The sequence below is a fragment of the Pteropus alecto genome, unplaced genomic scaffold (assembly GCF_000325575.1).
Source record: "Pteropus alecto unplaced genomic scaffold, ASM32557v1 scaffold14, whole genome shotgun sequence".
NCBI classification, from domain to species: Eukaryota; Metazoa; Chordata; class Mammalia; order Chiroptera; family Pteropodidae; genus Pteropus; species Pteropus alecto.
Window position 1 is genome coordinate 8969746 of NW_006436810.1, and position 13155 is coordinate 8982900.

A 13155-nucleotide genomic window follows, 5' to 3' on the forward strand; every position below is an offset into this window, starting at 1 on the left:
TCAAAAACAGATTTAGAGGCAGCTACAAGATTCCTGAAACTGTAAACACACAATGGCATACAACACAAGGCACATCCACTGTGTGAGCCCTTGGCCCACTACCAACACCCAATGGAGAAACAAGTGCTACCAGAAAAGTTCATTTTTTCCTTAACAACTAGTATATTTTTCTTATTAATTTTGCAATGGGAGATATTTCTTTCTTTGATACCCAAAATACATCACCCAATTTTCAAAATTATTTGTAGGAATTTATGTTACACATTTTTATGTAATGAACATTTTCCTACTCATATTTTCCTCCTGCCCTGAGTTGCTCATTTATTTATTTTTACCTTTTAGCATGTTATGCCTTTGAGCCATTGTAATTTATTTCTGGAAATACAACATGGAATTCAAGTTCATTTACTCCTCTAAGCTATCAATGAATATTTATAAATTGCTTGCTATGTTGTAGCAACTGGAGATAAAGGGACATGAAACACAGTCCCAGCCTGCATGCATCCTGCCATGGTGAATTCTATAAAGACAAATAAAACAGGGTAAAGGCATAGGAGGTAATGATGACAGTGGGGAAGGGGGAAGATAGAATATTTCAGATGAATTTCCACTTGAATTGGAGTTTTAATCCCTCCACAACAGCATTAGGAAGGGCTTCTGAGGGGCTTGGTACTAAGAACAGAAACAAAAACAAAAACAATTGTTTGCGGAAGCCCCTTAAAAAAGTAAATATTTCATTTCAAAGTCACTTAAGAGAATCTAAAATTACAATGGAACAGTGATATAGATTTGGAAGGGCTTTCTATATTTTATAGATGTATTCTGAGTTGAAGTCTATATTTTCTAGTTACACACCACTGTAATTGGCAATTCATTAACATTTATGCTTGTCATTATTTTAAATATTAAACAAGCTTATTTTATAAGAAAAAGATAATATAGTGAGCTGTAAGCCAAGTTTGAAAAATTAAAACAAGTTAGGCCAAGCAGCTAAAGTTATACATTTCAATTCACCTGATATCAACTTCCACGACAACTGAAATAACTGCTAGGAGGAAATAAACTTGCTACGCATAAGACAAAGGCAGATGTATATGTACCCTATTCCTTTTCTCACCATCAATTCTGTGCCCAACACGATGAGATAAAGAGTATCAGGGTAACATTTTCCAGACGTGTCTTTGTTCCAGGCGACATGCTTACCTAATAAATGGTGCTCTAGAATTTCCATTTTCGTCTAATTCATAAAGTGTATCTGCTCGCAAGCCATCAGCAACAATGAGCACCAATCTTCTTGCTGGAGGAGGCAATGGTGTAGACTGAGGCGTCATCCCATGAACCAAAGGAGATGTAAAATAAATGTCAAAGATGGAAGTGAAGAACACAAAATGCACGAGCAGTCCCACAATAAAGAACAGCAGCATATCCAGTGCAACGAATTCTTCAAGAAATGCTGAAAGAGGGAACAAAATTAAATTTGGGTAAACTTTAATGCAATTACATGTTTTCACATATCTTGATGACTACATGTAGACTGAACACATATTTTAAAATTTTACATAACTCACAACTTCATTTATGATGATAACGACATTATTTAGTGAGATGATACTGAAATAAAATGCATAAGTACATTCAAGCAAAAAGAAAATGTTCAAATATAATAAGCAATTAGCTCCGATAAACCATTCATAACAAAATTAAATGTATACAAAACTCATAAAAACTAACACTGGAACAAAAAACAAAGAAAGAACTAAATGAGCCCTAAAATGAGTTAGGGTTCCGTCAGATCAAATCCTGTATAAAATAGAAAATACAACTTGTGGTGCTCTTGGATGCACAGACAACTACTGATATTCTCAGAATTTTAACATCATCTAAATGTGTGTGGATTTTTTCGACTTTTAACAGCTCAGGAAACTTCTAGATTCTCTTGACTATCATCACCAAGTTAAGCAGACAGCATGCATTTTTTTCCAGTTAGCTAAATTATAGGAAGGAAAAAGTGGTTCAGTTTTATCTGTGCTTCAAAAAAATTATACTTATTAAGGGAACACTTTATTTTAGGTCCCTGAACCAATATAAAAAAGCAGGTTACATTCATTCATTAAAAATGTTCTGTGCACATATTACGTGCCTAACTGTGTGTTAGGGGTACTACAGAAAACACCAGAAACATAGATATGATGAGTTTATAAATATCTACAGATGGAAAACTAAGCAATGTGAAACATTTAAATAATACTGTAAAAAATAAATAAAATGAATGAATGAATAATAAACAAACAAACAAACAAATAAATAACGCTCTGAGTCAGTAACTGCCAAGATCTTGCCATTAACTGCCAAGACCAAACTTTCCACGGGAGTGCATTGCACGCCAGTCTATAATTTGCTTTTGTTGGTGAATCTCTGCAGACTGAAAACAACAACAAAGTACTCTAACTTGTCTTTCTTGTAATGCAACAGCCTTAGCTACAGATAGTGACCCTTGGCTGAAAAAAAAACAAAGATGAAGTGATTTTAATTATAGATGCATCTTATTCTTCTTGGCCTGAAGAATTACATCATAGAAAGAAAGGGTGGCAAAATACCCTGCAAAAACCTGAAAATTAGGGAGAAAAACCTTATCAAAGTCAAGCACATCATAAAAAGAAAATACTTTTTACATAAGAAATAAAGAAAGTATTCTGCAATCTAAGGTAAGACTATCAGAATATTGCTTTTTCTAATATATATGAGCTTCAATTAGACAGCAAACACCATCTTAATAATGGCATTCTGAATATAAAAATAAAACCACTGTAATTAAGTTTGGAAAAGATGGGAAAATCACCTATAATTTTAATATAAAAATCTATTAATAGTTTCTTATAGTTTTTATCCTACCTATATTTTTATAGAGGCTCAGAATTTTATATATTGAATTGTTTCTTTTATTATACATGGAGGCTGAAGAGACATAACTAAATGCAACAAGGAAACCCAGGCAGGTCCTGGATTGGAAAACAGTTAATTGTGGAAAAACTGGTGAATTTCACCTAAGATCTTAGTTAATAGTTTTGAACGAATGTTAATATTCTTGTTTTGATAATTATACTGTGGTTATGTAAGATGTTACTTGAGGTGAAGTGGATGAAGGGTACACAGTATAACTCTTCATACTATTCTTCCATGAATCTCAAACTATTTCAAAGTAAAAAGTAGAAATCATTTGGCACCAAAGTCTGTACTTGAAAGATAATGCTGATTACAGTCATCGTTACAACCACCACAAATTTTACGGATAGCTCTGATTTCATGTAACCTTTTTTCTTGTCAATAAAGGTTATTAGCTAAACTTATAGGCTTTAAGTGATTTAATGTTCACACTGGCCATACTGAAAAGCTTACTATGTAAAGACAGTGCTCCGTGCTTCTCTCAGGCTGTCCTTCATTCCTTGTTCCTTCTGCTCCCCAGGTGGGATCATTTCAGTTCTTCCTATCTTCATGTTCTTTCTTCTGCCTGCTCAAACATGCTGCTGAACTCCAGTGAATTTCTCATTTGAACTGCTGTACTCTTTGGCTCCAGTGTTTCTCTTTGGCTCCTTCTTATCATTTCTATCTACTTATTGGTTCTCTCGTTGTTCATGCAGGGAAAGACATCATTTTCCTGACTTCCTTCAGTTCTTTGCCCCTTGACATCGATTAAAGTTTTTGTGCGTTAAGTCCAAAGTCTGGCCTTCCTCAGGGATGGTATGCCAATTTATTTTTCCTATGAATGGAACATACTCTCCTGATTTTCTGTATACCTTGTAATTTTTTGGTGAAAACTTGCATTAATATTATAGTGTGGTAACCCTGTAAATCAGATTCTCCCACTTCACCAGGGTTTATTTTTGTTAATTCTTGATGATTTCAGTCATCTGTTTTGCTGAGCATGGCTACCTTCTGCTTGAACCAAAACCAAAAATCCACCAGGAGTAGAAGCCTCAGGTGTTTCTGAGCATGTGTTGCATGCACTGTGTGTGTGTGTGTGTGTGTGTGTGTGTGTGTTGAGGGGGGATGTAAAATAAAAGTCAGCCTCTGCCTTGGTCACTCAGGACCACAGTATTTTAAGAACAAGGTCCACTGTAAACACAAGTAAGCCACAGCGGGAATGCAGGCCATAGTCACCACACCTGCTGCCACTGCCACACCAGTGAATGAAGATGGTAATCCAGTGGGAGAAAATGCTACAATGCTGTCTTACTAAAATTCAGCCGTCCTTTTCTTCATTAGGCAATCTGCTAGTTACTCTAAATGTTGTATCAGATTCTAGAATTTTGAAAAAGGTGATTCTGTCACTCTTTGACAGCTTCTGCTTGTTTTAGTAGAACTGAGGTCTAAGCACATTACTCTGCCATTTTCTGTGATGCCATCTAGAGATTGTTTTCAAAACTACTCATAATAGTTAATAACAGAGAAACCTGCCATGCAAAGAGTGAATATTGCCAGTCAAAACTGTGAGAAAGTACTTGAGAAATGCACCCAAGATTATAAGGTAAATTATTAGGCCATGAAATTACTATTAGTTCATTTGCCTCTATTATTTTGGAGTATATATATTTTCCATCTTGATTTATGTCATTTTTAATTGAAAACTAATGTGACTTTACAAAATGCCACATAAAAACCAATTTTCAAATTTCCTCATGGCTAGAAGTTGCAATTATTTAGATGATTCATGTTCAGTTATACACTTGAGAAGAATTCAATTTTTTTTTCTTAATAGCTAATGTCCTTTATCTGTTCCAGGATACCACCGTAGTTATTTGTCATGTCTCCTTAGGCTTCTCCTGGCTGTGACAATTTTTCAGATTTTGCTTATTTTAACGACTTTTGTGAGTTTTGAGGAGTACTTGTCAAGTATATTGTACGATGTTCTTCCATTGTAATTTGCCTGATGTTTTTCACATGATTAGAATGGGTTTATAGATTTGAGGAAGGAAAACTAAATGTATAAAGTGCCATTTTCATCATATCGTATCAAGGGTATGTACTATCAACATGACTTAAAACTAACTGGTATTAAACTTGACCACCTGACTAAGGTAGAGTTTGTTGGGTTTCTCCACTGTAAAGTTAATGGTTTTCGGCCCCTTTTATACTATACTCTTTGGAAGGAGGTCATTATGTGCAACCAACACTTAAGGAGTGAGGAGTTGTGCTCCACCTACTGAGAGCAGGAAGTAGCTACATAAACTGTTTGTAATTCCCCTGCAAAGACGGTATATATTTTAAACTCAGTCAATTGTGGGATTAAAAGCCATCTACTGTTCTATAGGATTTGATTAACATTATAACCATCAACAAAGATTTCCACTCTTGCTTTCTCCATCCTATTTATAAATTAATTTTTACCAGTATAGATACAAAAAGCCATTATTCTTTTTATGAGCCTATCAAAAAAACCCTATGAATCGTCTCACTTAGGCATATATTGTGTTATGTAACTAGACTACAATTATTTGAACATTATCTTGCTGTAGACATTGTCCTTAATTGCCATTACTACAAAGAATGCTGCAATTAAGCGTATCTCTTATGGTAAAATTGGGAAACTTTCAGAATGACAAACAGTAGAATGGTGACCCATTACAAAATTAATCTGGTGGGCTGCAATTAGCCTTCTTTCTTTTTTAGAATGGAATGGAATGGAATGGAATGGAATGGAATGGAATGGAATGGAATGGAATGGAATAGAATAGAATAGAATAGAATAGAATAGAATAGAATAGAATAGGAGAATGCATCACTATAAAGTAGTTCAGATGTAGTAAGGTAAACGATTGTTTTGAAAGAGTATTTTAACTTTTCCCAATGTGTGAACATGCATGTATGTGCATGCATGAATATAGCAGGTTATAGTGAAAACTGTATTTCAAACTATTTAAAGAACAAATAAGTTTGAAAGCCATCTCTATTAAGTGGAAATGTAGGAATAAATGGTATTTTCAGTTTCATAAGATAGTGGCAAAGTATAATAACCGACATGCCTGCCAGCAATGTATGAGAGTTCCTCTTATCTCTAAGTCCCTGCAATTGTCTGGTATTGCCTACTTACCTTACCGCAATCCAAACAGGATGAACAAGCATCCAGCTGAGCATTTGTCTAATGACTAGTGAGGATGCACATTTTTTCATGTTGATAGCCAGTTGTGCTTCCTATCCCTTCAATTGTGTGTTCATATCCTTTGATCAAACTGGGTTAGGGTTGTTGGCCTTTTTTCTCCAACTTGCAGGTTATAATTATATGTGTGTAGCGATATATATCTAGATATACATATTCATATATAAATTTATGTTGCCTTTCGTTAAACAGAAGTTTTATAACTTTAATACAAAACAGTTCATCAAACTTCTCCTTCTGGATTGAGTTCTTTGGGTTGTACGTGAAAACGTCCCTTGATCTTATGTTATATAATAGTTTTAAACTAGAGCTAAATTCTAATAGCTTAAAATTTTGAGAATTTATCATTATTGAGAATTTATCTGTATGTGATATGAGACAGAGATCTAATTTTATGTTTTTAACCAATTGACATAAGTATTAGTTTAGCTACCACTTTACAATTTAAGATAAATTCCACATTACATATAGATACAGGTAAAAAACTTTAAATTCAAATCTTGACCTTTGCTATTTATAATAATAAAATTGGAAACAATATCTGACTATAGAGAGCAGGTACATTGTTTATTCCGTGGACAGAAAAAGGGGTTCTACAGCAAGTAATCTCACAGGGTGACCTGACCATAAATTCCTAAATGGGCAGGTCTTGGTGGGTAGTCACATTCCAGGCATACAACTTCCTTAGTAAAAGGCTTATCTTTGTCTTAAGCAAGCCCTGTCCATCTCTGCTATGCATCTAGGTTAACACACCTTTAAAATGCCTCTTTTCAGACCCTTCAACCGAAACCACCCTCAAGGGAGCACAGCATCTTATTAACTATCCTGTATTCCAGTCAGAGCTTTGCTTTCTCCCACCTTCTTGTAATCTCCCATACATTCCCTCCTTAATTCCAAATGCATAAAAGAAGCTACAAACTCACTTCGAGAAGCATTTTTCTCAGTTTGGTTAGATCTTGCTTCCAGGTGTATCCTCTATTTGGTGCAAATAAATTTTTATAAAAATTCTCTATAGGTTTGGATGGTCATACATCAACAATTCATAATGAAATGTTATGCAACATCGAAAATGAATTAAGCCATATCTATGACAAGGATACAGGTCACAAATATAAAGCTCAATAAAAAAAATTTTTTAAGGCATTGACTGCCCTTTTCTCCCCAATAGCTCCAAACTTCTTGAAAATATTGAATACAAATTCTTTTTACCTGACCACCTAGTTCTCAAATGACCTAAACTGAGCTTTCGTTTCCATTCCATCAGAGAGAAAGCTTTCATTAAGGTAAATACGACTGCAAAATCCAACACCTATTTTTTAATCTTCATTTTGCATGGCTTATCCATTCAATTTGTCTTTGTGAACCATGCTTTTTTTAAAAAAAAAAAAAAAGTTGCTCTCATTTCCTGGCTTCTGTGAACATTATTTCTCCGGTTTTCATCCTACATAGAATGGTCTCTATCTGATAAAGACTAATGTAGAACGGTCTCTATTTGGTCAGTGAATTTTGGAGTTACACAAAACTTGGTCGCAGGCCCTCTCCTCTCCTCAGTCTATACTTTTCACTGAGACATTTTTAAACATACCCTTGGCTTCAGTTATCAACCATATGCAAAAGTCTCAACAAATTATACCTTCGAATCCACATATGTAACTCCAACCTTGACACATCCACTTGGATATTTCAAAGAAATGCAAACTGATTATGTTTAAAACCAAACTCATGATATCCTACTCCACCCCACCCCACCATGAAACTTGTTTCTATAGGAACCTTCCTAACTCTCTTCCACCCAGGTATGCAAATCAGAGAACTAGGAGTCATTCTTTATAACCTATTCTTCTGCTGTAGAGCCATGTAGGGGGTTTTTTGTTTTGCTTTTTTCAAAATGTAAATCTGAACATCTCACCCCTTATGTAAAATCCTTCGGTGACTCTCCCACATCATAATCAAAACTAAAGTCCTTAATATGATTAATAAGGTCTTACATGGACTGGCCTCTGCCTGCCTTTCTAGCCTTGTGTCAAAGCACGCTTCCTTGCTTTATGGCATCTCACCACACTGGCCTTCTTCTATTTCTTTATGTAGCCTATGCTTCCTATAAGACCTTAATAAGTACAATCACTTTCAACCTACCCGCCATCCTCTCGCATCCCATTGTCTAGTAACATCTGCTTGTACAAATCAGAAACTAAAACCTTTATTCAGTTTATAATTACATAGCGATATTTTTGAGTATTTCGATTACTGCCTGTCTCTATCACTTAACCATAATTTCATGACAGCAAGACAGGGCTTCTCCAGCACTCATCACAGTCCTAGGCACTTAGTAAGGACTCAAAGGTTTACTAAATAAATAATTTAGAATTATCATTTCAAAGGTACATGTAATATGCACTATTGCCACTAGAGGCTGCCTTGCTTCTCTTTTTATTTCTCCATGAACTGTGAAGATTTGGGATACTTTAAAAAGATACATAACTTTTATGCTTAAGTCATTTACTACAGTGATTCCAAAATATTCTTCACATACTACTTATTACTGCTAAGAACATAAATATTAAGCAATATTATTAACATTTCTCTTTAAACAGAATCACATTTTATTCAGATTTCTTGAAAAAGAAAACTTTGTCACGGTTGAATCATTTAGAAACCTCTCAAAATAAATGAATAACTACTAAAAATCTTGTACCAATAAAAATTTATGCCTATGGAATGTTTACTACATATTAAAAAACAAAAAAAATAGATATTTCTAAAACTTTAAGTCAACCAAAACTTGCATTTAAAATGTTACTTGTGTTTAAGACTATGAAAACCAAAAATAATTTTTAAACACTAAAATGATTGAAGTGCTTAAAAAAAAGCAATCTGTTGCATCTTCATCGGTAAGATACAAACTTCACTGAGGTACCTGTTTATTCAATAAAACATTCGCTGTAAATACCTACACTAATGCAAATCTCACTAAGCAGAAAAAACTCTCAACATATTAATAAATTATAAGTAGATTAACAATCAGCAATTATTAATATTCTAACATGTGTGCTACTTCTTAAACATTTTAATTGATAAATAAACCTCTGTGTATTGTGGAAAAGAGATGTACTTACCGAGAAGACTGGCCGGTTGATTTGTTACGGGCTTGGTAGGTCACATAAATAAGTCCATGATTAGAATTATGAAGTAGAATCGAGAAACTACAGATTTGTATCAGAAGCCAAATCATGAAGAACTCCTACATCCAGCTTCTTACAACTCTCTGCGGATATATTTTAAGTCTATTTTCAACTTACATTTCAGAAGTCAGAACTTACATTTCAGAAGTCAGACCCTAAATTAAAGGTATTCTCTTTAGGCTTTACTGACTTAATTGCTTTTTCCAGCTGCTAAATTGCTTTTTAGCTGCTAAACAGTCGATATTAGTTTTATTTTTAAAAACCTGTAAAACATTCTCAAAATATACTAATATTGCATTAACTGATAACTGACTATAATAACAACATTAAGTACCAGGCACTGTGACAAGTACATTCCTAATTCTACCTGCTTTCGTTATCTCCTTGACAGAAGAATGTAAGTGAAACTGAGAGAAGTAACTTTTTTAAGGTCTCACAGCAAATAATTGGTATAACTGGGATATAAACTTTAGGCAGTTCCATCTGATAAGAATGATCCTCCCCAGGGATCTTAAGTGCAGGAGATTTCTAAAATTCTCCATCACAGAAATGGAAATATTGTGTATAAACTATCCATTTCTAATCATGCCCTTTCCATGCCATTCACGAATCCCTCTCATTCCTCTTCCAGAAATTGGTCCCATTTTCAATCTCTCGCAAATTCATTTACAATAAGAATCAGCAATCCTTTTTGCTAAGAAATACGTGACAAGATACAGCATTAGCTATTCTGATAAAATCCCCAAGATCGAGGATTTTTTTCATGTTTTTCTTCAATTTATGATTGGAACATTAGTAGCTAATGTTCTATAAAAATTTTCAAATTCTTAGTACTAATAACGAAGAAACAACTTCTAGCAAAAACAAAAGAAAACAAAACAAAACGTCATTCAAACGAAAATTTTAGTTTACTGAGCCTGGGGAAACTGGAATTACAGCCTACACTTTACTATTGGCATGTCATTAAACGTAAACCAATAACCTGATCTAAAGTTATTAGGAATGCTCTATTTTAATTTTCCCACAGAGCTAAAGGAGATACTTTACTGCTTCAATGTAACTTACCTGACAACAGAATTACTGCTGCCTATTTATTTCAGTGATTAAAGGAAGCTATAAAGAGAGAAAGGACATCTTAAACCTGCAAAAGTGGCAATTTATATGTGAAGAAAATAGCAGCTCTTAGGAACAGCACTCTAATATTGTTGGCTAGAAACTAATATCCCATTTACCACCTCGGATTATAAGAAGTGACATCAAAGATAAACTTCCAAACTTAGTATACTTATTTTATGTGCTAACATTTGATAAAGAAAATCTAAAGGGTCTAAAGCGTCTAAGTTTTAAGTTAAGTTTCACAGTCAATACGTGAATTTCAGCCTAATGGACAAGATCCAAGGCATAGTTGGAAAAGAATGGCTTTGGACGTTTGATTTTAGTTCCTCTGAATACTTGTGAGTGGCGTTGAGTTTGCCAGACCAATGAACGTTTCTAGGCTTAAATTTACTTCTCTGCTGATAGTGCTGCATTTGATATTTGGAAAGGTCCCTGCTGTGCAAACTGTGTATTAAATGCTAAGTGTTTATCGAGCTCCCAACAGTTTGTTATCCAAGTCGAGACTATCATTTTCCATTTACTCTCTCCATCTCCTACGCCCCACCCCATCCTGCCCTTTTATAGCACTAACTCGCCGGCGAGAAGGCGCTCTCCAGAAGTGCAGAAGCCGGTGCTGTCACTAGGCCTCCAGGGCAAGCAGGCACATGGCTGGCAAGTGGAGGAAGAGAAACGAAGCCAATTTCTAACCACTTCCCTGAGTACCCGCTACACGTGCTGAGAAAATATCTCGAACAGGCAGCAAACAGTAAGAAAAAGTGAAGTGTGCTAAGGCAGCCGCGTGTCCGCGGGTAGGGGGCCAGTTTCCACCACCGCGCCTTTGCGCGCTGGTCCCCGGATTTTACCTGGGGCTTACCCGGTTCAGGCCTGATCTCGGGAATGAGGCCTCCTCAGTGCGAAGGCAAGACCCAACGCTTCTGCCGAATTCTCCTCTGAAAGGATAGCCAAGAGAACGTTCCTCAACTAGCGTCATAAACGCCTCTCAACCGCGGAACGCCCCCCAACACTTACCTGGCCAACGACTCATCTCGCGATAATTCTAGGACCAGCCCTCCGTAACTCCAACCCCTCTTCTTCCTTTGACCAATCACACAGGAGTAGGGGCGGGGTTTTGCCTTTGAGCCCAGAGCGGCTTTGCTCACTGGAGCTGTGAGCGGACGGAGCTGGGGCGGGGTGGGGGCGGGACGGAGGCGGGGCACGCGCCATCTCTCGCGAGACTGGAGACCAGGAAGACGCCTGCAGAGCCGGGCGCTGGTGCTGCAGCAGCGGCGGAGGCAGTGAGTGCTGCTGCATCTGGACCTTTTGCCTGTGAGCCTACGCCTGGTCATCAGGTGGGGAGGCGGGACGTGGCCAGGCCGGAGCTGTGGGAGTACGCAGTGCCCGCTGAGATTTAGGGAGGATTCAGACTGCGGCCTGTCAGCCAGTCAGGGAGGTGCCCCACACTCCTGACAGAATAAGATGGCGGCGATGGCGCCTGGAGGTAGTGGCAGCGGTGGTGGTGGCGTGAATCCATTCCTCAGTGACTCGGACGAGGACGACGACGAGGTAGCGACGTCCGAGGAGCGGCGGGCAGGACTTCGGCTGGGTTCCGGGGGCGGCCTAGATCCTGGCTCTGCGGACTCGCTATCGCCCCAGGATCCTGTGGCCTTAGGGAGCAGTGCAAGACCAGGGCTCCCTGGGGAGTCGGCGGCGGCTGCAGTGGCACTGGGGTGCAGTGGGGAGACCTCGACCCGATTGTCAATTGATGCGATCGCGGCTCAGCTGCTGCGCGATCAGTACTTGCTAACTGCCCTGGAGCTGCACACCGAGCTGTTAGAGAGCGGCCGCGAGCTGCCTCGATTGCGCGACTACTTCTCTAATCCGGGCAACTTCGAGAGGCAGAGTGGGACCCCTCCTGGGATAGGGGCGCCGGGGCTCCTTGGAGCAGTCGGCGTTGGAGGCGCAGGAGGTCGGGAGCCGAGTACGACGTCGGGCGGGGGACAGCTCAGTAAGTGAACACAGCCTGTCTCTCCCGCAGGGTTGTTAGGATTGTGGGGGAGGGGGGTATTCCTGAGCGGGTACTGATTACTGGGAATGTTTCAGAGAGACAGTTGCAGGAATGAGTGTCTTTTGTGGTGGAAGCAAAAGGATCTGGCAGTGGCTGCTCTCTCTGCCTGCCTCCAGCCTTAGGCTGGACTTGCACTTGCACCTGGCTTCCCTGTTGATGTCGGTATTCTATAAAAATATCCAGCATTTTTAGTTCACTGGCTGTTGCGGGACTCCAGAAGGCTCCCTTGCAAACTGACTTATCGCTTTAATCATTTTTCCTTTTTCTCCAATTCCCCGAATCGCCACTACCAGGAAATGGTGTTTCTTAAAATTGTTTGCAGTAATTCTTTGAGTGAAAGTCAAGAGAGAGGAAAGAATGAGAAATGTTGCTCTCTCCGCAAAGTCAGATCCGTTGAAGACCCTTTGTCTTTGGGATGACTTTCTCACTCAAAAATTGGGTTTTCTACTGCATAAAATGTGTTCCGTTTAAAGTCAATTAAATTCAGTTTCAATGCCTTCATTTCAGTAGTCTCCAAAATTACAGGCAATCTAGGGAGCAGGGTAGGCAAGTTCTGCCTGCAGTCTATCTCGTGGTCCCACCACCCTGCAGGCTTTTTGTTCTGCATAAGTTAGAAATTTACTTTTAGCAGTACCAAGTAATAGTTTACCCCATTCATC

At 37.9% G+C, this 13155-nt stretch overlaps 2 protein-coding genes across 21 annotated transcripts in view; one reads left to right on the forward strand and one right to left on the reverse strand.

Moving 5' to 3' along the window:
- PIGN (phosphatidylinositol glycan anchor biosynthesis class N) overlaps positions 1-11530 on the reverse strand; it is an 81460-nt gene extending 69930 nt beyond the window's left edge. Inside the window, exons 1-5 of one of the 19 annotated variants that reach the window (XM_025048117.1) lie at positions 11461-11530; positions 11306-11381; positions 10402-10449; positions 9271-9301; positions 1204-1453 (exon numbers count right to left, since the gene is read on the reverse strand). In XM_025048117.1, coding sequence (XP_024903885.1) covers positions 1204-1424 — 221 coding nt within the window. In that variant the 5' untranslated portion in view covers positions 1425-1453; positions 9271-9301; positions 10402-10449; positions 11306-11381; positions 11461-11530. The other 18 variants (XM_025048111.1, XM_025048114.1, XM_025048118.1 and 15 more) reach the window with 18 other exon arrangements.
- A 126-nt stretch (positions 11531-11656) lies between these two features.
- Positions 11657-13155, forward strand: part of KIAA1468 (KIAA1468 ortholog) — a 95279-nt gene continuing 93780 nt past the window's right edge. For both annotated transcript variants that reach the window (XM_006913714.3, XM_006913715.3), the window contains exon 1: positions 11657-12436. In XM_006913714.3, the coding sequence (XP_006913776.1) occupies positions 11908-12436 (529 nt within the window). In that variant the 5' untranslated portion in view covers positions 11657-11907. The remainder of the gene's footprint in view (positions 12437-13155) is intronic.